General features: G+C 44.6%; 1 protein-coding gene across 1 annotated transcript in view; it reads right to left on the bottom strand.

Moving 5' to 3' along the window:
- SORBS1 (sorbin and SH3 domain containing 1) overlaps positions 1–26490 on the bottom strand; it is a 116421-nt gene that overhangs the window by 51378 nt on the left and 38553 nt on the right. The window contains exons 3-7 of the mRNA XM_088531405.1: positions 11355–11410; positions 9647–9718; positions 3135–3257; positions 1603–1629; positions 1326–1444 (exon numbers count right to left, since the gene is read on the bottom strand). Of these exons, the coding sequence (XP_088387531.1) occupies positions 1326–1444; positions 1603–1629; positions 3135–3257; positions 9647–9718; positions 11355–11364 (351 nt within the window). The 5' untranslated portion in view covers positions 11365–11410. The remainder of the gene's footprint in view (positions 1–1325; positions 1445–1602; positions 1630–3134; positions 3258–9646; positions 9719–11354; positions 11411–26490) is intronic.

Raw genomic sequence — 26490 nt, 5'->3', positions numbered from 1 at the left:
TATAGACAAGAGCCAACTAAACCACTGCTAAAATGACTCAAAGCAAAGAATAAGGATGCCTTAACAGTTTACAACATTCAAATCTGAATGAATACCACCTTTAAAATTCATCCATGCATGACAGTTTTGGGCCAGCAGCTATTTGTGTGACGCAGATACAGATCTAGGATGGCTTTATACAATCACAGCTGCCATCCTTTCCCCTGCCTTCCTCAAGACACCTTCCTTCCTTCTGCCCTTCCCAGATGTGTAAGGAATAGAGGTTGGTAAGTGTTTCCTCTGGAGGTTCTCCGGTTTTGAACAGGCTCATCCCTTTCTGTTCCTTAATCCTTAACCAAAGGACTTTGCCTGGAGAGTCCAGAGTGCCATTGTTTCCTGAGTTAGACTAAGCCTCACTTCACCACTACATACCAACCTTGGGAAATACTAATTCACTAACTATGATTGCTGTTTTCCATTTGTTCCATTTCAGCTTACTTTGAACAATTATCCTTGAGAATCCTGTAAAAAAGTCATGTACAACAGTATTCCCTCTGTTCATTAACATGACCAAAAAGTGACTATAGGACAGCTGTTCTCCTCAGGCAGTAAACAGATCTGTCCTTTAGGAAAGACCTTTGCTCCTTTCCCATGCCTTCATCCAAGTTGTGCTCTCTTCCACCTCCACTTACAGTTTCAGGCATGGTGACTGCTGTCTGGTATTGCCAGGGATTCCTGAGGATAGAATCAGTGTCCCTGACTAGGGACAAAGCTTTAAAGGGGCTCCTTTTCACACAGGAAAGCAGTTTCTGAAGAAGAGTTTCCCTACCAGCTTTCGGACTGCTTGCTTGCAGATCAACCACCCAAAAGAAAAAGCACAAAGCTACAATTCTATCAACAGGTTGTCTTTAACAATTTACCTTAGGGTACAAGTAACATTTCCCTTGATGACCTTAAAAGCCCTGTATCAGTTCTAGTGTTAAAACAGAAAGCCATTTCCCCAATATATTGTTTTTAATGCGGTGTGTGTAACTCTGCTTTCAGAGCTTTCCTGCAGCAACCGCAAGGAAACTGTCCACACACAAAAGAAAAAGAAATAGACGGCTACTTTACCGTTTCCTTGCAAACAAACGGCTTTGTCTTCCTTCTTCATCCACCAAGATGTAGCGTGCCTGAACACACTATCACCACAGCACTCTGCTGACATCAGGTAGGAAAAACTGAGGCACAGTAACTTACCCAAGTCTGCAGCAAAGTTTGGAGTTCGACCCAGGACTGACTCCTGACCATGAATCCAATGCTTGAACCCAGAAGATCACCCTCAAAGTCACAAAAGAAGGGCTTACCTGTGGTTTGTTGTCTGTAGAAAGGTTTGGACGCACACTCCTATAACCCTTGGCAGCCAGAGAAGATGTTTGGGCATCCCCATTGGCATCAGTGTTAGACGATGACGATCTCCAATCATCTACAGAGAAGAAAAACCTCAAATCACAGAGGATTCCCTCCAGCTACTGAAGAAGTGAAAGGAAGTTTTTTTTTTTTTTTTTTTTTTTTTTTTGCCAGGCAACAAGTAGCACTTCCAAGAAAGCAACAGAAGCAACAATAAATAGGCAATGTTTGTACCTGTTTCTGGATTTTCTGGCTCCAGACCTAAGCATTTCACAGAAAGCAGGGATGGAAGAAGCAGGGTGAAGGGTAGGCATAAAGGAAAAGAAAGGGGAAAAAATAAACAGTTACATTTACAGAAATCATGTACCAATGGAAGTTAAGAATCAAGCTACTTCACTTCAAACACAAAATTCTTTCTGCCAGGGCTGCCTAATTACCATAGAGACCAGCCCTAAACATGATGCCCTCCCTGTTTCTGACCTTTGTAAACACAAGGCAATTCATTCACAGCAATGAAGAAACAATTGTTCATTGACATTCTTATTTCTGAGGCAAAAAGGCAGCCCAGCTAGCTACTTTCTAAAGCTGCAACTTGAAGTCCAAGCGCCGCGTGTTACTGGAAATGGAGGGCCCCATATTCAGCCACAACATAAAGACATACCTGTTCTTATCAACACTGCTCTGTATGATTAACCTGCCAACAAATAGATCAGGTTTTGCAGACCAAGTCTGCATGTAAGAGGGAGGGAGTATAAAATATGATGTCATCTTACACCCCAGTCCTTGCAGCTGCATGCATTCAGACTAGTTGGTCTCATGGGCTATTTACCTCCTGCCTACTAAGCTCCTCCCCATGTTAGTCATTTTGCTGTTCAGGTTGCACGCACAGAACTCTTCCAGCTCCAAAGTGCATTTCATCAAGTGATTGAGAGAGTAAGCAAAGGAAGTATTAATGGACTCATTTCCATAGTAATGGGCTCATTGCCATTCAGGCTGCTGGAAATTTATGAAGCCATCAACCGAGAGCAGGGAGGCAATGGGAGGCAGGAATGAAGAAACAGAGAATGGCAAGCATGAAAAGAGAGAAGGTCACAGGTGGGGCAGAAGGGGAGGAAAAGAGGGAGGCAGAAAGCAGCACATTGGGGCTAGAATTAATGGACGCACTCTCCCTATAACAATAAACCCTGAAACTATGTAGGCTTTGCTTTCAGTGACAAGGTTCACCCCCTCCCCTGTTATCGGCATCTTGCCTTTGGGAGTTCATCCTCCCTGCCAGACCCACGGCACTAGCCAGGTTTGCTATGCTTTGCCTGTCTCCTACAATTAAGTAATTACACATCTGCTTTTGAAAGACTGGGGAGCTCTGTGGCGACACTGTCTGTCTGGGACACCATCCCGGCTCCCCTGACAACCGCAAGTGAATCGCCGCCCGGCCGCTTCCGGCTCTGCCTCGCGCCTGGCATAAAAGGAGGAAAAATGGGTCTGCTAGGAAAAAGAAAACAAACAGCAACAACGACTTCATAGTTTTAGGTGCCCCTTACAGCAACAGGGAGCTGTAAACAAACCTTCCCCAGCAGTAACCCAGAGTAGCAGAGGACTCTGTCTCCCTCCACTGGTTTTGTCCTTCCAAGAGGCTTATAACTCTACTATGGGACTTAGTGCTTTGAATTTTAGTCACTAAAAGATCATCCGCAGGTCCTGGATTAACCTCATATGACATTACTGCAAGTTATACATCCAGTTAACCTTTTACCCACAACACCTACTTTCATGTTGCTCAACATCCTGAGGACATGGCGGCGAAGAGAGATTCTGATTTTCTTCGGAGGCTGGAGATGCCCGGAGGGTCACAGCTCCTTTTCCACTACAGACTTTGCTGGGATCTGTGTCTAGAGGAAATGCACATGCACAAAGGCAACACATTGAAACCGATGATACAACATTAGGAGCCATCAGAGCTCTATGGAGTAACTGCAGCATGGCTGCCTCTGGGTGAATCAATCTAGTAATGTTTATGTGGATGAAGATTAGCTCTGGATTTAAAGCATTGAGAAATCAAAGCAGTTTCGTATTCAGGTAACTGATGAATGTAGAAATAAGATCTGAGTCAGTGTAACAGAGCTAAGAAAGCAAGAAAAAAGATGAGTGCTTGAACCAGATTTCACAGGTCCATTTGCTTTATTAGGTCTGCTTTCCATGGAGATATTGTGCTAGTAAAGTTTTCTACCTTTATCCCTGTGGCTCTGCTAAAGGGATGTCCCAGTGGTACAAAGCAACACAGTTTGTGTGCTGAGGCCTTAGAAATGCCTTTTGTGCAGGACTGAAAGAGAAAAAGTGTCTTATGACTACTGAAGGACAAAATCTCATAACTATGCTGAATACAATCAAAGGCACTGCAAGTCACTTTCTCACCATCTCCCTCCTTTCATGGCTGCCTTTAATACTCTAACACAGAAACTCGCTCACCAAAATTGAAAGAAATTTAATATGTACCTGTTCAGATCACCTTGTGAGCCAAACACCAGATCATGACAGCTTCCTTGCTGAGGTCTTCAGCACAGCTTCTTTGTGGGCTTATGCTTCTGGCTTTTTCCCATGCCATCCCACTAAGCAATAACAAAACTCAAGGCTGTCTCGCTCCTCTTACTAAAGAACTTTCCAGTGAGTTGTTTCCTCTGCGATATCTACTGGAACAGTAAGCCTAAAGAGTCTCTCACTTATCCAAGCTACTTCCCCTGGAAAACACATCCCTTCCCTTTCTTGTGCACTATCTACTTCTGACCCTGCAATGACCATCAGTGTTTTTACTCTGACCTACCTAAAATCAGCTGCCAGCCTTACCAATCCACAAGGAGCCTGAAAAGGTTCTGTGCAAATGCTACGTTGCATAAACGGCAAAACAAGGTTCTCTTTATCCTTGCAAGATAAGGATCACGTTATCTCTGCAGTGAAAAAAAACGTAGCTTTTCTCCAGAAACTAGTATTTTAATGAAAGCTATGTCTTTTGAATGGAGGGAGAGGGCAAAGGCTGCTACTCACTGCCTAGACAACAACCCGTGTTCGTGAAGAACAGTATCTCCCAGCTGATTTCAGTAAGAAACACTCAATTAAACCCACACCAGCACAGTGCCCGAAGACTGCAACAACAGCTCCAAAAGGCAGCTCCAAAATAAGGAAATATCCCCAGTATCAGATGGATAAGAGCCATATGGGGAGGGACTCAATGAATGCAAACATCTGATTCACACTGGAAGTCCTCTACACTGGAATTACAATGTCTAAGTTTTTACATGAGCTTCCAGTGCTTTGGGGCTTTCTCAAAAAGGATAGTTTCAGGTAGCAGATTCCACTGGAGGAAAGATGGAATAAGTAGGAAACCAAAGGAGACTTTCAAATCCCCTAGTTCAGCCTCTAGCTAACCTGCAGCACTGAGGTGGCCCTTAATTATGAAGGAAAAAGCTATATGCATATAGACAACCGAGTAGTACTTAACCCTGTTTTCAGATTTTAAATATGCCAAATTTGCATTCCCACCACACAACTGCTCATGCCTTAAGGTCACCCATATGGCTGGATGTTGACTTCTGAGCAATCTTCACATGATCCAAGCATGAACAGAAAATGCTCTTGCTCAAGACTTCAGTTCTAGCTATCATTCATACCCACACAGGACAGCACACAGCATCAGGACTCCACCAACCCCTGTTTAGACCAGAGGATCAAGGTTTAAGCTCTAGAACTCCATTTTGGGGAAAGCTGCATCTCTCCGAGATGAGGATTATACTGGGGTAGCTGTTCCTCTGAGCTCCTAACCCAGATTGTCTTCACAGGCATTGGAGAGAAAATAAAAACATCTAGAGCACATAACAAGGTAAATTCTGCCATCATATTGCAGGAGAAAGGCCTCCAAACTGCTCATTTGTCTCTGAGGATTGCAAGAGTCTAAATCTCTACATCAGCAGTATTTGTTGAGAAAAATCCTAAACATAGTCCTCTGCGTCGGAGAGGTTAAAGCAGCTCATAGTCCCCACGCCTTATTAAAGCTCAAAACGGACATATCAGCATCTTCCTGAACCAGGGCTCCAGAGGCTGGGGGTGGAGCTGGTCCCTCTCTATTACACAGCCTATTCCTGACCTAGGGCAAGCAAAGCAGCAAAAGCAAAAAACATCTCAGAAAAGTACCTGCTTCTAAACCCCTCCTCACCAAATGTTTAATTTAGTTCCTTTCCTACTCCTCTCCTTTCTGGTCAACATTTTGTTCATTGCTCTTTAAGTTGCTGAGCAAGTGAAAAGGTTTTTCTTGATCATTTTGGCAAAAATAAACATATCCTGAGCACACTGCAACAGCGCAGTCTGAGCAAATAAGGCCTAGAGATGACAGACAAGGCCGGCGGCGCTTTAAATGCCATGTTTTCCTGGTTGAAAGGCAGGTGTCACACAGAGCGCCCATCTTGTGCTGCACTCTGACACTCCCTGTGGCGGCCTCCCCTCACATGGCCGACGCGCCCACTCGCCACAGACGCTCCCCGCTCGGGCTCTTCTGCGAGTATCACGCAAACGTTGGCTTTGATGGGGCGTCAGCTCCATCTCTGCCACCAGCACCAGCGGTTCTGCTGATCATTAATCTTTCACAGATGACCAGAAAAGGCTAAAATCAGTAGTCAGGTGGTTAGCCTGGGAATCTACCTCGGAAAATTCACCCATGGTCCAAACCTTCAGATTCTGTAAAACAGCCCTTTTACAAGGTCTAGTGCAGAGTGAACAAAAGTACATTTATTAACTGTTTTCTTAAATATATCATAAAAATTCAGAAATGAGAGTGAATTTCTCCCCTCAAATCCAACCACCTCTAAGCTTTGTTTTCAAAATTCTGGATATAAAAACAATTCTCGAAGGCAATGCTGTCTTGATTTCTAACTGCATTCTCACAGAAATCTGCCTGATTTTTTTTCCACTAATGTCTTCCACTGCAGGATGATTATTTGACAAAATGGAAACACTATGAAGAAACCAATCAACTTCATGGAAATTCTCACAGCAAACTACCAAAGCATTTAATTTTGATAAGATTCAGGCATTTCATTTTTACTTGTTATTTTTATCTTTGTACAATGTATTACAAACGTAATGACAAAAGCCAAAACAGTAAGAATCATAAAATAAATGTCCTGAACTCAACAAAATTAGAATGCTTTGAAAAGGTGTGAAAATGAAATATCATTTCATTTCAGGACAGAAAGACAAACACCTATCATTTTGTATTTCCTCCCAATTAAGACGAAATGAAGGAAACAAAAATCTGAATCTCTCGGTATAGAAATTCAGTAGATGGTAACAAACACGATATTAGCACCATACTAGTGCAATGGCACACACATGCGGAACACCAGAAAAGACAAGCATCTGCTAAACAAGCATCTGCTAAACTAGCTGGACTGCCCAAATTCAGCAAAGTACAAAAATAATCTTGCACTTTTACCTGGAAAACATGTTTTTGGGGAATGGGTGACAGCGAGCCTATCACCCTTGCTTATCCATACAAAATTTCTGTGAAGTCAGTGTATGTACAGACAAAGAAAAAGAAAACCATTCCACAGATGTTGAACTATGCTTGAACCGGTAGCATAAATTCTCCCATGTCTCTTTACTTTGATAAAGATCAAAGACATTCAAGAAATATTCTTTGATTCATCGGGAGTTTGGTTCAAAACGAGGCTGTGATAACAGTATTATCCATTCCCAAGCATTACTGGAAGAGCTTACAATGATCCCAGATTCGGGTAGGCTCAACTGTGCCTGCAGAGCAGCAGCACAATTGAGAGCAGCATTGCATCATCATGAGCTAATTTCATTATCTACTGAGTCAATCTACAGCTCCGGAGGATGAAGCTAAAAACTAGCTGAAGCAAGTGGGTGAAGCATAGAGAAAGAAAGACAGAGGAAGAGAGAGAAAGAGAGAGCGCAAATAATGGCCAACTAATGCACATGGGGAGAGAGAAGAAGATACCTGTAGGCAGCACTAGGTGAGGAGAACTTTTCACTTTCTTCACAGGGATTATTTTAACGGCAGAAATAGAGCGTGTACATAAAGGGACGTCAACAGCTGCAAACACAAAAGTGTAAATGGCACATCCAAAAAGGAAGAACAGAGTTGGGAAGCATGCCACAAAGGTTTCTAATGTACTTGGAAACACAATAGCAGGAAATTTCAGAAACAAAAGCAGTCCAAAGAGCAGTGATGCAATCGTTAAAAATATCCTCTTGTTCACCCTAATTCAGGACATGCCTGTTTTACGCAGCATACAGAACTGCTTACCAAGTTGCCTGACTGCTGCGCAACAGGGAAATGAATCTGCAAGAGTTAGTTTTTAGAAGCTACTGATAAAGTTTAGTGTGATCATTTAGCTGAGATATACTACATGCAAAAACGTTAAGTCAACACTAAAATTACTCAATTAAAGCAAGGTAAAATGAAAAAACAAGGTGTGGAAGGTTCCGAGAGGAACATTATACCAGCCACATCATATGATTTCTGGATTCTACAGTACTTATTTTACAAGATCAGCAATAGAAAGCAGACACACATGAGATAGTAAGGAAAACGGGTCCCTGCCACAGGGAAATTATCAAAATACCCAGTTCATAAAAATCCACTCATTTAAACAGTAAATCTAAGAGATCACTATTAGAATCTACCAGCTAGTATACTAATTATATTGAATACATTTCTATCAGAGACATTGTTTTTAGGAAAAAACTGTATATATAGCACTGTGCAAAACCCTAGCAATTATTACAGAAACTCCCAAAACTCCTTATACTTCCTCTCTAACTCCACATTGCAGCTAATGTGGAAGTCTATTTATAAAAAGACAAAATAGAGAAAGAACGGCAAAATCACTTGTACTTGAAGCTCAACTGGATTTGTCAAGATAAACACCTTGTAAAATGTGGCTCCATAAAAATAACTTGAGTTTGGCTGTTGATTTCCACAGAAGCAGAGTTTTCTTCTTTCAAACTCATTTGTTTTCTGTGCATATTAACTGGAAAACACTAGCTGCTTCCTTGAAGTCCCTCCCATCTCCTTCTGGCCTGCAAAATAGGGGTTAAGAGGAAATACTCTCCACACCCCCAGTGCCGAGCACTATGTACAAGCAACTAATCTCCTGCCTTCAGGATAGCGGCTCTTCCAGAGAATAACTCGGAGCATCTGCCTGGCCCTCAAAGAGGAGCCAAGCGAGACCGTCTGGCTGCCCCTGCCAGCTGGAGCGAGCGCTGCCGCCGGGTGCTGCGCGCACCTCCCTCTGGTGGCAGCTCCTCCTGGTCCGAAAGTGGAACGCACAGATTTCATCTACCTGGGAAAAAAGGCTCTCAACAGGATAGGGGAAGAGCTTGAAAGATTTCTCAAATCTCAGATAAAACTTAATTTTTAATTTGAGGAAATTGGTTTTAACCAATTTTTATTAAACAGGAAACAAATCACAGCCTATGCTCCATGCCGCTTCCAGATCACTGGGGACTCTGAATACAGCTGAACCCAAATCCAAACAGCCTGCAGTTTAAACAACCACCCTACTCATGTTCTGCTCTAACTGACTGAATTCAACCACCTACGACACAGTGAAAATAACACTGTATCTATATTAAAAAAAAAAAGGAAAAGAAAAAGGAAAGGAACACAGCCAAAAAACACCCATGCAAGCTCGCACTTTCACCCTGCCAAAATACATATAATGATCACTGTGCATTGTTGGATGCTATAAAACACAGTCCTGACTCATTTACTTTAACATAAAGACCGTTCTCAAAGATGAGTTTGGGTTCTAAACTGCTGCTGCTAATGACAGATTTCTTTTATTTCTTAGATAGTTGCTTCCTACACTTTAATCCTTGGCCAAAACCTTCACCCTGCATTGAGGTTAACAGGATTCACACAGAGGCACCCAAACCATGCTGTGTGGATGCACTGAGCTCCTGAGACATGGGTGCTCCCAATCCCTGCAAGGACAGGGGGACACACAACCTTCTTCAAAACAGCACTCAAAAATTTATTACCAGGCAAATCTAGCCTGTCACATCTTGTTGCTTAAAGGACAAAGAATATTAGTTCAGCTCGATGCTGCTGCTGGCATGGTGCAGCACAACACTTTTCCTGTATCAGTACCCAGGAAACTAAATTTGGAAGCTCCTTCTGCAGTGAACACCAGGAGAACAAGCCACATCACTCAGCCGACATGCAGGGGGAGCTGCAGAGATATCTCTGAAGCTCTTAACCCACCTTTTTCTTGTCCATTGCTGCTCGATATCAGCCCGTTGACAACTGTTTTTGCAGCATCAGTTTCTTCGTGTTCTGAAAGACAAAACACAAGAGCAGATTAGCTCAGTGTTAGAACACCTGCAACTGAATGCAAGCTCTAACTATGAGGGGATGCCATAGATCAGCACTGTATGATTCAGGAACTGATATTCCTGTCTTAAGTGATGTTGCTTGGAGACACAAACCTTCCTCCTTGCATGAGACCCATTCCTCCTTCTCCTTTGCCCATCTGGATTGCAGCCTCATTGAAACAGAGACTGTCCCTGTACACGCATGTAGGAGGCCTCTGTACTGTAGTAGAGAGAGAGTAATTGCTCTTCACTGCTGAATCTGCCAGATGTCCATGCACAAGTCCCAGACAAGGGACTTTCCAGAAGCGTGCTAGGTTACGGCACGCCGGACTGCCCTGTAATGTTCTGATACCTGCTGACCTTGGGGCTTAAGGGAAACAAAGAGAATACCTAGCTTTAGCTGTCACTGACACGTCAAGGTTGGGTTCTCAAAGCTGCCGGGATTGTTTTCCGAGTCTCCATGTCTTCAAATTTGTCATTTGAAGGAAGTCTAACATGAAATCCAGCTTAATGTGAAATCAGTATTTGCTAGATTTAGGGTCTATAAAAAGATTTCAAAGATCTCTGTTGGAGAGAGAGGTTTTCAAATCTGCAAGGTTCTCAGCTGACACAAATAAACCTTCCTCTGGCGGATTTTGTGAAACAGAAGAGAGTGCTGGAAAGGACCTCCAAGGTCATCTAATCCATCACTTAACCCATGGCCATCACTTAACCCATGGCCATACCTGTGTCATTGCTGACAAGCATTTATCTAGCCAGTTCATATGAACTTCCAGCAACATCCCAAACCAACCTATTCTAGTGCTTCAAACCTGGAACTTCAGAGATGTTTAAGTCATATTCCTCAGCCACATTTTTCAGATCTCTGATTATTTCCTCATTTTTTGCCTCTGGACTCAATCCAGTTGGTCTAAATTTTTCTAATGTCAAGAATTGGACATAATACTCCAAATAAGACTTGACAGAATGATAAAATCAGCAGAGATTATTCCAAATGTCCAACATATGACACTTCAATATGATGTCTACATTTTTTTTTTTGCAACAATATGAAAATTGTGCAATTTGATTCTGAGTGTTAGACAGACGAACCCTGAGGTTCTCCCCATCTTACCTAGCCCTGTTTGCTGTTCCCACATTTGCCTTTGAACAGCTGCTTTTTTTTTTTTCCAATCCAGATGTTAAACTTGGCATTTGCCCCTACTAAAACAATCATTTTTTCACAATCATTCCTTCAAGTAATTAACACAATTTTGATTTTTGGTATTCCAAAATGAAAGAAGTTGAAGTGACCAACTCCTGGTCAAGATCTGACCATTCTAGTAATTTTTGAGCTTTATGAAACAAATTTAAAACAGCAAAAATCAAGCCAGGATTTTTGTTTTTTAACTAAGAAACTGTTTCACTGTTCCATCGATGGTCAGATTCCCTGAGCAGGGAGCACTTTCAGAGAGCTTGGAAGAAGAGTCTTTTTTTTTTTTTAATTAAAAAAAAAAAAAAGAAAAAAAAGAAAGAACAATTGCATTACAAGCAGACAGGAATTATTCTAGTAGTAAAAACACAAGTCAGTGAAGACAAGTAGAAAATAACAGACTTACCAGAGCTCATTGTGGCTGAGGGACTTGCCTTTTTCACTTCTGGATTTTCTTTGTCTCTGTTTAAAATAAAAGAGAGAATGATTACATTATGTTTCATGTCTGCCCAGACTGCAGTGCAGCTGAACACTCATCACGGAAGTCAACATAGGAGACACAGTGTCTTCAAAAATTTATTTTCTCAACTCAAAAGAATTTAGTTACGTTTTTTGTTAGTAATCAAAAATTAAGCAGGATTTCTACCCAAAAATAGATACTATTAAAAACATTTTCAGATTAGTCCTCAAGATTAAATCACAAGATACCAACTAAAAAATAAGAGTCTGTATTTAGCCAACTGCAAATTTGGCTAGTCTCTAATCTTTGAAACATGCACCATTAAAATACATATAAATAAATAAATATACATATATAGCTCAATGACACTAACTCGAAGCACAGGAGTTGCTCAACCTAGCTCCTCAACCACAGCCAGATTTAAAGGTGATCTGTCCAGATCACAGTTTGCCTCTCCTTTGGAAGACACTACAATACAGATGTGTGAGTCATCTATAAAAAGTCATATTAGCTTCTGCCCCAAACACCTCCAGTCCTGCTTGCCCCTTCTGAAATTAAAAAGAATACAAAGATCGGGTTAGCATTTTCTGGTATAAAGCTTCTACTGAGATGCCAGCTAAAGACATCTTGAGTTAAGGATAGATTTCTTTTATCTAGCATAGGTCTAGGTTGCTAGCTGAACAAGCATTTTGCTATTCTCCTTAACCACCACCCTTTCCTGCAGGAGAACATCTCATCTCTGTTTCTACTAACAGACTTTCTAACAGAAGGCAGTACACAATTCTCCCCTCCTTTCAAGTTGCTAAGAGAAATAAGAAACTGAACAAGATGGACATATTTGCTTTCCTGTTACATGAACTGAAGGCAGCAGTGGTACATTGTAAAAGGTGGAAATTGCCTTCAGGGAATGAAATTTGTTCTGCTTCTTGAACTGTCCCCATTCTTGGCTAACATTCGTTTCATACCAGCCAGGACATAATGAACGGGCTCAACTCATACTCAAAGAGGAATGGAAAGAAAATTCAACCAGCAAATACAGTAACAGACTGTTCACTGCTAAAACTAGCCAGTATCTTGGCTCTCAATTACACCACTTTAGCGACAGCTGACAACACAATTTTTTAAGCGTTTTATTAACTGAAATAGCCACATAAGAGATAAACCACGGGAAAGTGAAGATTCAGCAAGATACAGCCTAAAACTTATGAATATGAAAAAATTCTGAGCTAAAAATCATTCGAAAAATATATGTATCTTTGTAGAACAGGGAGAAAATTACAAGAAGGACCAAAACTGAAGCAAGTCCCAGCTCAGCTTTAGAATTAAAGCCTCTGCAAATGTCATTCTAAAGCTGAGGAGACCAAAGGCACCCAGAAGTTTTGACTCACACTGGGCCTTCTCTCCGCAGATTCCATACAAGTCACCGAAAAGAAAATGCTCCACTTACAGCATCCCTCAAAGGCTGCACGCTTTCCTCTGGTATACAAGATACAAAGCATAAGGCAAAAAAATCCACCCTACCATCTTTTCTAGAGGGGAAACAGGAATGCCAGCTCACACACCCGGGCAAAGACAGAGCCTGCTGTTGCTAAATCCCACAGGCCCCCTTCCACAGCAGCCGTCAATGAGCAATTAAACTTAGGCCCATGCTTTGTGCCGTCCAGACCAACTCATCTCCATGCAGAAATACTGGCATCAAAACTTCAAGAAATCTTGGATTTCAATGTTTTCTATTTGGATTCAGGAGTCTTGACATTACTTGAAACGCAAGGGCAGCTTTAATGGAAGAACCCACAAAAATGCGCAATTATTTGGCTTTAAAAGAACAAATTACTTTTCACAGGAAGTGATGTGGAGATTAAAGCGGTAATTAAAGAAATAAGTTTGCTCTAAGTAAATGAAGGAGGCGGACAAACTCATTAGAATTAGATCTAGAAAATGACTTTTCCACATATCCCCAAACTTACTAGCAATTATAGAATTCAATTAAAATAACAAGCATTCAGTGTTTATTAACTGTGAACCTAATCAGCACTATTTAAGCACTTGGCTGAACTCACAGCTAATGAAGGTCCCCATCCAAAGTATTAAAATCATAGTGCTTGCTGGATATGGATATGAACTCCAGAGACGCCATTTAAAAGTTGATTTAGATCAGCTGAGGATCCACATGCACATTTATTGCATACAGGTAAAGATAACCACCTTTTAGACTCAAGAAATTACAATGCACATTTGACATTCAGAACACGCTTCAGCACCTTCCTGCATTAAGGCTATATGGTTATTCTAGCTGTCTCACATATGTTTAACCTAAACCACATGCTGAAGTCGGATTAGGCCTATTTTCTATTTTATTGAGTAGCCTGAGGCTGCTCTTGAGACTAGATTCATGGTCCAGCCAGGCAGCACATGGAGTCACAGAATCATTATGGTTGGAAAAGACCATCGAGATCATCGAGCCCAACCATAAGTCCCTCGGCACATCTGGCTCCAAGGCCACAGCGTAGCCAAGAGCTGCCCTCTGTAACACCTGGACATATACACATAATGGCTGGGAATATACATGCTGTACATTAGTGTGCCAGGAGTGCAGGGCTCGTGCATCCTCTGAGAGAGCAGTCCCTGCCAGGCTGGCCAGACAGCCTGTCCCCAGGCTGCCCGCAGACTATGGAAAGAGGGGCAGGTGGAAACATTTGCTGTTCCTGGAGCTCCAGAGAAGTCTCCTGCAGGCAGAGTCGAGCTAGGGCTGCAGACCGGTGCAAGGACAGCAAGCAGCAGCACTTCAGCACGGAGCCTTTCAAAGGGAACCAGCAATGAGATCCCTCTGTCAATCCTGAAAACAGCGAACTGGCACTGCCAGATCAGGCAGCACAAAAGAAACAAGCTGCTCCTTCCAGTTCCCCGCTCCAACTAGCGGACAGTCTGTCTCCTCGCCAAAGGCGCTGAATTCAGGCCTTTCCCGAAATGTGACAAAAAAACCAAAGGCTTTGAAGTTGCAGACGTTCAAAAGACAATGAAAGGTACCGAGTTCCTAAGGGCATGAGGCACAGGCTGCGATTCTGCACATGCCAACAACTGTATGTCATGTCCACCAAGCCCCTGCCAGTCCTTCTGTAGCTCTGGACGGACGTTTAATGGTTCCTTCTTCCCTTTCAGCCCAGCATGTTTCTTCTAGGACTGTAGCTCTTTCCCTACTTGGTGTGGAAAAGAGCGCTGGGGATTTGGAACCCTATTTAGGAGGAATGCAGATAAGTGGTGCCTACTGCTGCTCAGCATGTCTCTGGATTATCTCACAGGCTCTAAACATTCAAGTACCGCCTCCCCCCCCAATGGCAGGGAATAACAAACAGCTCATTAATAGTTCCGAGTAAGGACATATGCTCTTAAGTCACTGGTATCTTAGTTAAGGGTCACAGGAGGTAGTTATTTTTGGTGGCCAAGTGTGTGTGGAGAAGTAATTTCCTTCGGTTTCTTCTCTTGTTACTAGTGACAGCTCTGATGATTCACAGAGGATTTTAATATGGAAGTTACTAAACATAAACATTCAAAATTCATGAGGCAAGTCCCTAAATTCCTGAGATTTGCCCTCCTGCTTTATCTTCTCCATTTTGAGCTTTTACATTTCCCCCTTTTTTCTCTCCACACGCAAATACTTTAAGGAATTTATGATTGTTTTGAAGTGAAAATTGATATTAGTATAATTTAGGAGTTGAACTTGTAGAAAAAGGCCAAGCTTTGAGACTTGCGCAAACACCAGAAGCATCAGCGATCATAACCCCTACTTCTCCCGGGGCCGGGTCTCACCATCACTCGCGCCGTGCAGCCGCCGAGCCCGCGGCGCAGGCCCGTGCGCGCGGCCGCGCTGCTGACACGGAGCCCCACGGCGGGGAAGGCGCCCAGGGCCGCGCTGCTGCCACCCCCCCGCTCCGCATGGGGCTCTGCTCAAGGAACGAGCGTGCCTGCAAACACGGCTCCCAGGACACCACATGTCACACCGACAAGCCCCCCAACTTGGCACTTGATGCCAGGAGTAGAGTACCCACAGATTAGATTTTTTTGTTTGTTTGTTTTACTTTAGCAAAGGTGGAGAAAATTGGACAAGTTTTAATTTGCTCCAGCTTGGCTCCTGCCAGGGCCGCTCGCAGCCTCAACACCCAGCTGAATTTGCCCTGGAGAGGGCTGCTCGCACCCTTGCTGATACCCGATGGTGGCCTCACCACGTTCAAAAGCTCAGCATAAAGCGTAAGGCAGCTTCTTCCAGCAACGCTTCCAGATACCCCGCCAGCACCGAATGCCCCCGGCAGACTGGCCGCTGCCGGCCCCACGGCAGGTCCACATCCCGCGTGCGGCTCCGTCCTGCCCCACAGCGACGCTTTGGCCTGTGCTTGGTTTGAATTTAATGGTGTCGCACATGAGCTGTCCTGGTGCGTTCCTCCCGCATCAGGAGCGCCGCTTGTCTGAAGCGGTTATCGAGGCTACAATACCACCCCTGCACTTCTCACCCTGTATTACATAAAGCAGAGGGAGAAAAATAACCAGAATAGAGGATGCAGCTTCAGGTTAACGCAGGCAACCAGCATTCTCTCTAAGTACCCTTCATTAGCATACCTTACCCTGAAGCACTGAGAGAAATACATTGCCTGTCACTGCAATTTTAAGGGTTAAAGAACATCCTGCCACTCCTTCAGAAGATATTACGCTCCTAAGAATAAATCTCACAGAAAGACTATGAATAAGCAGTTGCACTAATTCCGAACAGCACAGCGGCCTCCCCGCGCTCTTCAGCGAGCATTAAAACAGCAGAGAGGGAGCAAGGAAAGCTCACTAAATGAAACAAACGGCAGCAGAGAGCACAAGCTAGCATTAAATGTTCTTATAAATAATTGAGCTTACAGCTGTTAGAAGAAATAAACATAGCACATTTCATATGCAATATCACAGCTTTATTTATTTATTTATTTTTAGGTATGGAACATATTTGTTTCCTTCCTAATCTGCAATGTTAATCTGGAGACATCTGCCCCAGCACTAAATTTTGTATGATTTAGCAGGAACATGTTACTTGGAAAAACAGAAGCAGGAAATTTAAAATGGGACATGGGGCTTTAAGAACTCGGAGATGCTTTTGAATTAAGTCACCTCTCAGTAACCAGCTTCAGAGTAAACAAAACTCACCCACAACCTGACTTTACTCGGTTCAAGGTCACCACTTCGGAACGTAGGGTAGAAAAGGACTCCCGGGTCATCGAGTCGACTCCAATGCTATTGCAGGCAACTGTGTCATATAACCCTCTGGAGAACATCTCACGTCCCAGCGTAAAAGTGGTAGCACTTTCTGCCTCTGCTGCTCCTCCTGAAGGCTATTCCAGAGCTCATTCTTCTGACAGTTAGAATTCAGGTTCTGACCTAAGGCCTAAATTTAATTCATGACTGGCTAGTGCTAATTTGTTTCACACCACTGCTATTTTTCTGTTTAAGTAGCTCTCTTCCCTCCTGATGCACATCCCCACCCATGTATTTTTAGAAAGCTATTGCACCTCCAAGACTTCATTTTTCAAGCCCGTAACAAGCATTTCCAAAGCAGCTGCCCTGCATATTGCCACCCATCTTGTTAAAATGAGGATAAGAATTACAACAACTATATCCAAGATCTTAATCTGGAAAACAGTGGAAGAAACTGAAGACTGGAAGTCTGAAGTCTGAACTCTGCTTAATGTCACAGAAAAAGAGAGCAAGGCCTCAAGCTGATATGCTCAACCGCAGAAAAGGAAGGGAAACTTGTAGGTTTAAGAGATGAATCAGCTTTTTCGGCCATTCTAAATCTGGCCTGTCAACTATAAACAATTCTGCCATCAGTGCTAGTTCAGAGCGTGATTTTGATGTCTACGGGAACCTCCCTAGCAAGGAAACTGGAATAACCTCACGTCAGCCAGAAAAAGCCTGTGAGGTGACAACAACTGGCTGCAGGGGCTGGAGGCAAACGGGGGCTCCTGCTGGAGCCCCTTGCCCTGCTGCAGACACTGCGCTCCAAGAGGAGCTCCAGGGGAGACGGGTCTGGCACAGGAGGCACAAGAGAAACCTCACGCAAAGAGCCTGACTGAACCCCTTTGGTTGAGCTAACAGCTCTTATCAGTAGTACTACAACCAAAAACATGTCTTCCCATGACGATAGAGTTCACTACACTGCAAGCAGGCTTTGACTTCCTTTAGGCTCCTTCAAGACTACCCTCTGTTTGCATTTGATAGTTATCAAGACGATGGTGACACTAGCAGAGGGCTATGTATCATCTGTGACAACCAAAGAAACAAATGCCTTTGTGCCACACCTGTATACCCACATAAACATTTTGAAATGCCAGAGAAAAATAAATTCTGGAATATTTTAAATAAAATCTTGTATTCAACTTAGCAGGAGATCCAAGGCGTGGTGTTTGGGAGCACTGGGCGCTGAGACCCCTGCTCAGCGTCACTGCGATCCGTGCGCTAACACCTCGCAGACGGAAGCGCTGCACATACTGACACACGTCCTGCACGGGGAACCCAACCAGGCACAGCTCTCACATTGCCAACTATGGAGGGAAAGCGGTAAATAAGAGAACAGCCATCCAGCAACCTGGGACAGCTCAGGACACTTAGTTCTGCCATGACTCATAGGACAATGTGGGCACGGAGCACATCAACCACTGAAGTTTCATTTTGTCTTGGGGTAATAAGGGGAAATTAACTCAGTGACACAAGATTTATTTTTTTCAAAAGGGAAATCATTTGAGGAATCTGCAATGACCACACCTGGCCAAGGGGATGGTGGTTTCTGTTTCAGCTGGATGTAGGTTTCCGTACGTACGTAGCACATTCCTCGGGGTCAAGCTGTTCTGAGCCGACCTGTAGGCCTGGGTGACGGGTGCGCTCTGTGCTGCCCTTACCTCTGTGCACAGCCCTGGCTGGAGGCCGGTTTTGTTTCTGCAGAACAATCGCTGCACATAAAGGGATTTAAATTCCAGAAGCCCTAATTACGTGGGACAATGAGCCCATTCGGCTGGCCACAGGATTGAGGGACAGACAAACAGTATATGACATTTACTACAGTGAATGATTCTATAAATACAATAATTTAGATCAACTGAGCAACATCCAGCAGCCTCTCCTGACATGACTTTGTACAGCAAAGCCTGCAAAAGCCATCTTCTCTACTGTCACACACTTCTCAACAGTGAAGCAGCAAACAAGTGGACTGCATTAAGCAGAAATTTGTAGAAATTCTAATTAGAGATCGAATCATATCAGGGAGTTCTGATCCAGACAAACAGATCCAGATTCTGATGCACCTCCAATGCTTGAAGCAGATACTTGATTGCTACAGATACCATAGGCGAGCCTAGACAAGCCTAAGACTCCTAGCTGCACTAGGCAGAGGAACTGCACAGGTCCTGCCAAGTGTTTACCACCAGCACACGTTAATTCTTGGTGGTGAGCTCTGCTAGCACTGCCTGTTCTGAAGCTCTGTGCAAACACTCACTAGGCTGCAGCTGCGCCATTCGGAGGTGTGTAGCTGTCATTCCCACTTTGCACGGAGATGGACAACACTGGCCTCTATTCTACGCAGCAGCTGAAATCAGCCAGGCTGGCCCAGCATACGCGTGTCAGCCTTTTGGGGTGTTATGTGATGCTGCCAGAATAAGCAGGAGCAGTCTGAGAGCTGCTCCCAGTTACACACAAATGCAATGACTTCTGGGGGCTTCAGCAAAAGCTACGTCTAGCCAACACATAAAGGTGGGGCTCAGGCACACCAGGATCTCTTCCCAGACACCTTTACAAGTATGGGGATACGGCTGGAGGTAAGACCGAGTCATTCGCCTTGGCCTTTGCCTACATGGAGACATTGCTGCGCTGGAGGAGTTTCCAGGGAACTGATTCATGCACCTGCACATGCGGCACAGAAAGGTGCCAGCCAAGTCCAGAAGGGTGGCTGCTGCCACGCACCCAAGGCCACCCAGCAAAGCGGTAGCTGCCAGGGAATTGGTACCGGAGCCCTGCTCCGCCACCTTGGGCTCGGCTGGTTGGACCATGCCGCTCTGAAGTCACCTACACGCTGGAAATGAGAACACAGTGATTGCTTCTTATCTCAGCACTGCAAGTGAGCCAGGAAAACTAATCTGCTGGCTTAAACAACGGTCCGAGGAGTCTCCAGAAATAGCAAAATGGCACATTCCAGAACCCAACCCTCATCTTCACTTCCCTCTGACTCTTCCACTCTAAGGTGATGGAATTTACACATTGCTGAGAACTCCATGTTCATTCTCCTCACTTTCATTTTCACAACAGCAGGCCAAGACTCAGTGTTTAGGAATTGCCTTCAACCACTCCTTCCCACTAAATAAGTCAGGAGAAAGATCCAGTCATTTTGGTAGGAAAATGAACACCTATCCATTTTCCTAGCTACAATACAAACCCATATAAGGTCTATGTAGAAACCTACTCACTTTTCAAGCATCAATGGGTAACACCTATCCCGATAAAAGCAACAATTTGAGTATTAACCTGCACTGCCCCAGCAGAACAACCCACTGCACATCAGCATGTGCCAATGTCATACAAAGTCCTGGGAGTTCAATCCATCAGCAGCTCTGGAAGGGCTACCTTTTTATTAAATGGATAAAAGATATTGGTGTCCTTACCGTGATTTAGGCTTTTCAGTTAGTGGTGCCATTTTCTCAGTTTGGTTTCACCCCTTAAGAAGCACAAAGGAGTTAAGGAAGCTTTTCTTTACGTCACACAGCCACTGGGTTTGCTGAGATGCAAAAAGAAATTTGTGGAGGCCTCTCTCTCTCTGGCACCCTTAAATACTCTGCTCCTCCTCCTGCTGCGCTTTAATTAGCCAGCTGGCTCTTAGTCACACCACCCTGTCGTCCCTAGGCTTGCTCACCACCAGCCACCCCCGCCCAGCCTGCCTGTCACTCCCTTGCCACTGTCATCGTGCGAGACACTGACATTTCCTGCAGCTCCTCGGAAGAGGAGAAAGTTGGAAGGTAACAGTCCACAGGAGCAAGGGTATGGGATGCTCTAGGGAAGCAAAACAACAGACAGACCTTGAAAGAATCAGTTGATTCAAGCACATGGCAAGTGCTTTAAAAAGCACTTTTTTTTTTTTTTTTTTAATAGTCAATGAGCATTTGCTTGACAGGAAGGACAAAATTTTCATTACAACTGGCCACTGCAGATCCTATTTCAGTGGATAGGAGCTGAGGGGTAGCTAAAGTTTCTGCACTTGGCAGATGACATTTGTAGCACAAACAACATGACACAAAGGGAAGGTGTCCGCTTGCAGAGCTACGGGGATGAGGGGCCCTAACACTCCCCGAGCATCCTAGCAGGCACCAAGGAAGCTTTTTAGCCCCCAGCTGCACCAGGTGTCCCCAGGACACGGCGTGCCCCGCACAGCGCAGCCAGGCTCCCGTCACGCAGCCCTGGGAGCGCTCTGCAGTACAAACGGGCCAGCCTGCAGGAGCCCAGCATTTGGCCACCCTGTCCTGGGCCCGGCAGGCTGCTGGAAAGGAGGGCAGCAGCACCCTTGCTTCCACTGTGAGCACTTGCACAATGAATGCAGGGGATTATGATTTCCCCAAATCTTTTGGAGTTTAGTTAGTCGGTGTCAAGTAGAAGTCTAATACCAGAACCAATGTGAAGGAGAGGCCAAGTCTCTCGATCGTGTCCGTTGTCCTCAGATCACTGTAACCAGTGCACCAAGACTGCAAGCTTCTGTGACTGATCTTCACCTCTGTGACTGACTGATACAGCACCTCTCCAGCTTCAGTTTTCCTTCAAGTTTGAATTCTCAACTATGCATGCATGTACAGGCATTGATTTTCAGCAATTTATGGACTGAAAATGTTCTGAAGATCATTGCAAGGCAGTCTCATCATTCAGTCAAGAGCTAGAAATCAATGCAGATGGGGAGAGCTGCTGACTGCAGAAGGGCACAGAGCAGAACTCACTGCGTGGGTCAAAGCTTATTCCAACTTCAGTCTCTTCTAAGATGTTAGCAAAGGACATAGAAAAAATGTCTCCAAATACCTACACCTGCAAAACTGTGTCAATGCCTGAGGTTGTGCTGACTGAGGTTCTGCTGTGCCAACCAAGCCCTTTCTCCTCCTCCTCAGTATAACTTTTAGCAACCCAGTACCCATCTCTCACCAACAGGAAACATTTAATCATCAGTCAATGGATGCAGAATCCTGACTTGGTAAACTGGCTAAGGTGCCAAAAGAGGTTGGAAAATATTGTTCTATTTTGCCTTTTGTTTAAGATGGATCCCATACCTCACGCCACTGGTAGTACATAAAGTTAGCTAAGGGTCCTCATGCCCAGATTTAGTATGAAATCCCAGGAGCACTAATATTTTTAATGAGCTTTGTGTTCATTTACCCCAGCAGGTATCAGAGGCTATTTGTGAAATCTGATTCTGGATCTAGGTTTAGACTCCAACTCCTCTAAGAGACACCTGTGTTTGCACAGGAGAAACATGATGGTTATTTCAGATCTATCAACGCTCAGAATAATTGATGATGGAAAACTATGTTTTCAGTGGTCAGAAGCTGGTGTCTCCTCTGGATAAAGAAGAAAAAAAGTTCTCAAATCAGAAAAGACAAAAGAAAACACACAACATTGTCCAAAGCAAACAGTGCAGCTATCAGCAGCTCCAATTACTTGAAACGTACTTGTTTATGCACCGTATGCATCAGAAGACCCCATGCTGAAGATATTCTCTTTGATCTCCTTCCCAGATCTGTTCTGGAGCCTGACCACATGAGGGTTTTTGTTAGTTGGGAGCCTTTGCTTGCTGTGTGCCAGGGGTTTATAAACAAGTTTCTGACATTTGGTTTTGAGATAATAAAAATGAGCATCATTAAAGTGTCAAGAGAGTAGAAACCATACTTTATAAAAACAAAAGCTAGGGAGAATGACACCCAGGGAGAGGCAAAGTAGGGGAGGAACCAGGGGCTGCTCCAGATCCAAATTCAGATGGGAAAGTTCAGGTGAATATGGGAAAGAGCAGATTAGAAAGACTTGTCGTTAGGATTTGCAGGACCTAGCTCAGATAGGCTTCAGGCAGCTTGACAGGAGGTAGAAGTTTGTCCTAGGGACACCCAGCCAGGGAGAAGGACCCTTGTGGAATCTGCTGCTTCACATGGGTGGAGGGTCCCCAGGCAGCAGGGTCTGCAGCACAGCCACCTACCATGGTTGCATCTGAAGTCAACCTTCAGCGCCACATGAGAAGCTTTATGACCATCTGCTGCTGCTTTACCACCAACATGTGGCAATACTGTAGTTTCTGCTGTAATCCAGGCATTTACATGGCCTCTACTGATGTACTGGGACATTTCTGCACTTTTTTTCCCCTCACAGTACCCATATCTTTGTAGTATCGTTATTATAAGTGCAGGAAATAGGAAAACTGACAAAATCACATGTACGACAAGGGAAGTCTTTGGCGTAACAGAGGCAGAGGCCAATTCTAGTAATTTCCAAACCACTGCTCTACCCACCAGAGAAGTCTACCCTCATCTTCCCTCTGTTTTGCTATTGAAGTCACAGGCATACACAAATCCTTTCTTTGAAAGGACGACCTCCAATGTTTGTCCAGCTCTAAGGTGGGCTGGAAAGTTTTCTGCACAAACTATACCATTTTTGTGTTTTGATAGAGTCACATAGCCATCCTAGTTCCTTCATGCCACTTCAATATGCCATGGGGCTGGCCTTTTAACCAGAGGACAAACAGGTGCTGTGGAAGCCACTTTAGAAAAGGATAGATCAGGGAGAGGCTCATTAAAAATAACAGAGCTTGTTTGGTTCTGCAGATGGAGGATAAAAGGAAGCAGACTTACAACCTCCTCATGCTTTTCACTTTAATTCCCTCTGAGTTTGTGGGTTTGAATAGCAAAACAAAACTCAACCAAAATAACACGCCGTTGCTAGAGTTCCACCCAGCCCTGTAATTAAGCACAGAATCATTCGCCCAGACTCCTCACCCTGCTAGGCTGGAGCTTCTGCTTTGTTGCAAAACAGCCACCCAAGTTCCAGTTCGATGGCTTCACGCCTCTCTTCCTGTCACTGCAGATGAGCCCTAGCTTGCCCCAAAGCTCCCAACTTCTGGATCCCCTTGGATGCCTCAGATCTGAGCCTGAACTCTGCAGCTCCATCTTTCCCAGCTCAAAGCTAAGGGACTCAGTGCCAACAGGGAGGGAAATATCAGTCAGGCAACTCAGTGCACGGACATAGGAAGCACAGAACAATCTTAGTGGTACAAAGGGTTGCAGACAGTTACTGGACACGAAGCATAACTCCACCTAAAGAGGAGCCAAATCTGATGCAAAAACACTCCCTCCCAGCTGCTTCTCCTAAAGAAATCTCCTGCCTCCAAATCTAGTGGGAGCAAGTCTGCAGCAGAGAACAACTTAAGGACTAACAAGTAGTTTTTGTAACAGCAATGTGCCTGCTAATCCAGTGAAAGCACATAATCTGCTAAAAGTGCAGAGACAGGCAGCTCCAAGACTTTTGCAAACAGATGGGGAAAGGAAACACACAATTTGACTTCCCTTTCAAAGGCAAAGAACTATTCAGTGTCCCTTCTGCATGCAGGAGCTGGAGAACTCTGCCTTACACTGGCAGAAGCTGGGAGTGATCAGCTGTTTGACAGCCTCTTGAACAGCAGTTTCTCCCAGCCCCCACCAAATTTCTACTGATCTACTTAAACTCCCATGTGGAAAAAAAAAGTGTATCCTTGCCCAACACCCTTGAACAGTTGTTCACCCTGCTCTAAGCATTTTTGTCTCATTATAGGTCTGATAAGTGCAACATTACTGGAGAAAAAACTTTGGGCCATACTACACTGACCCAAGTCTCAAGAAAATGAGTGGTAGTTACACCATGCAATCAAGTAAACACCTGCATCTTCACCTGCGCTTCAGCTTCTCTATCCCTTTGTACCTTGCATTGCTACTTCTGCTCAGGCAAAATAGAGATTAAAAAAAAAGAACTTTCATGCTAAGATCTGTGGCTAGATATGGGACCTGAGCCTTAGGCTCACAGAGACGACTGGCTTGTGTGGGGCTAGAGAACCTTGGCTCTGTTCCCTTGCAGGACAAGCACAGCAAGGGCACTGCTTAAGTCAACTAAAGGTCCAACTGCCATCATTACTGATCCAACCAGCAACTCAATCAATAAATGGCATTGCTGGCTGTGAAGGTAACACCATGAAGCCAAATAAATATTAAAAACTTCTGCAGGGACATACCAGCTATTTACCAGTGTTCTTTACTGCCATGCTGTAGGGCTTAAATTAACCTTAAGGTTCAGTCAGAAGAAAATCATCTGCTACATGGCATGCAAGGAAAGAGACATTTGTCAAGTTCTCCCACTCGTTTTACAGACTCAGAATATTCAGATACTTGGCATAATGGCTGTCTCATGATCTGAGCTTACTGCTTATACCAACAGCAGAGATTCGAGCAGTAGTCCAGGGAAAAACGGGAGAAGCAGGAATGCTGTAAGAGAACTAGCAGAAGCTACAAAAAGAAAATTAAGACTGTGCTGTCTGTCCACCCTGGTATCTTCCCACAACACTTTTCCTATGCCCTAATTGCTCCAGACAAGTGAACAGAGAATCAAGCCACAGCTGATTCCCTGCACTCGGGGAACAAGCCGACGAGCCTCAGAGGCAACCTGTCCTCCAGAAGACAAGCCTGAGCATCCACGGAAGCTGAGCAGCTCTGCCCCCTGTACTTACTGTATCTGTCCTTAGCAGAGATGGAGCCAGCTCAAAACGCCAGGCTAAGGAGAAATTCTGATTTGACTCTAACTTTGCCAGCTGGCTGGAATTATTAACCAGTGGCATACATAGCTCTGAAAGCTAACAGGAGAGTAATCAAATCTCCCAGCCTGAAGTCATTGCCTTTGGGAGCTAATCATAGTTTAATACCCCCTTTTCCTTCATTCTTCTTCCTCAAACTCTGGTTTCTATGTTTTGAAACCATCTGTGAAGTTAGATATGATACAGTTAGATCTGTACTTCAAGGGCAATGCTGGGGAACACTGAGAATAAAGGAGATGGAGAGAAGGAAAAATCAAGATTAGGAGAGAAGCCCCCATTCCCTCCTACCATGCTAAGTTTCTTGTCAGAGCCGAGATGAGTAATGCACAAAAATGACTGTGGTTCAGCACACTGCTGGGCTCTGATTTGATTTCTGGGGCTTCTAACCAGATTAAAACAAACACTGGCCACTTAGAGAGGCAGGACCAGTCTATCAGCTTCAGTACCAGGCCTAGTCAAGACACCCCAGTGTCAATGTTTCCATCCAGAATGTCCAGCCCCTTCACTGAGCTAATGTGAAATAACACACTGGGCCACGAGCTGCTCCCACGACCCTTCGTGTCGAAAGCCCATTAGCCCAAAGGACACAGATCTGCAAGGGCAGGAAACGTTCACCCCTGGAGGCCGGCGGGACTGGGAATGTGCCCTCTACTACCCTGTGCAGAAGAGGCAGGAGCTGACAATTTACAAGCAGATTGGGAAGACATTAAGGAAGGCATTCGAAACACACTGTCCCTTCCAGCATTGCTGCCTCATCGCCTCTCCATCTGTTCCCAGAAAAAGAAAATCCCATCTTCCTGCTGTCTATAAACTCGCTTTCACTCTGTTGCTGCTCTGGTTTCTTGTTCACTACTACACCGCTTAAGCCCCTTTTAGGGTGACCAACTGGCTGGAGCCAAAGCAACACTCTGGGTGACACCTTCTTCCAGGGGCTCTCCTGCCCTGTTCCTGGGGGGGACAACAGAAGGCAGGAGGCCTCCTGCCCCTTACAGCAGCCTGTCTGCACAGCCTTCAGCACTCACTCCAAGCAGCAAACTGGAGTGCTGAAGGTGGCAGCAGCCGCAGAGCTGTGGGCCCTGGGGAGACCAGGGCCACTGGGTGCAGCAGCAGCTCTCGGGCAGCCTCTGCTCAGGCCTCTGCACACGCTAACGCAGCGGGGAAGCTTCCCTGGTGGGAGGAGCAAAATTATCAACTGAAGAGCCTTAGACCCAC

Source organism: Tinamus guttatus, unplaced genomic scaffold (assembly GCF_059628265.1).
Source record: "Tinamus guttatus ecotype Peru unplaced genomic scaffold, ASM5962826v1 Tinamus_guttatus_pri_ptg000416l, whole genome shotgun sequence".
Classification (NCBI taxonomy): domain Eukaryota; kingdom Metazoa; phylum Chordata; class Aves; order Tinamiformes; family Tinamidae; genus Tinamus; species Tinamus guttatus.
This window is presented reverse-complemented; position numbering and strand designations above follow the sequence as displayed.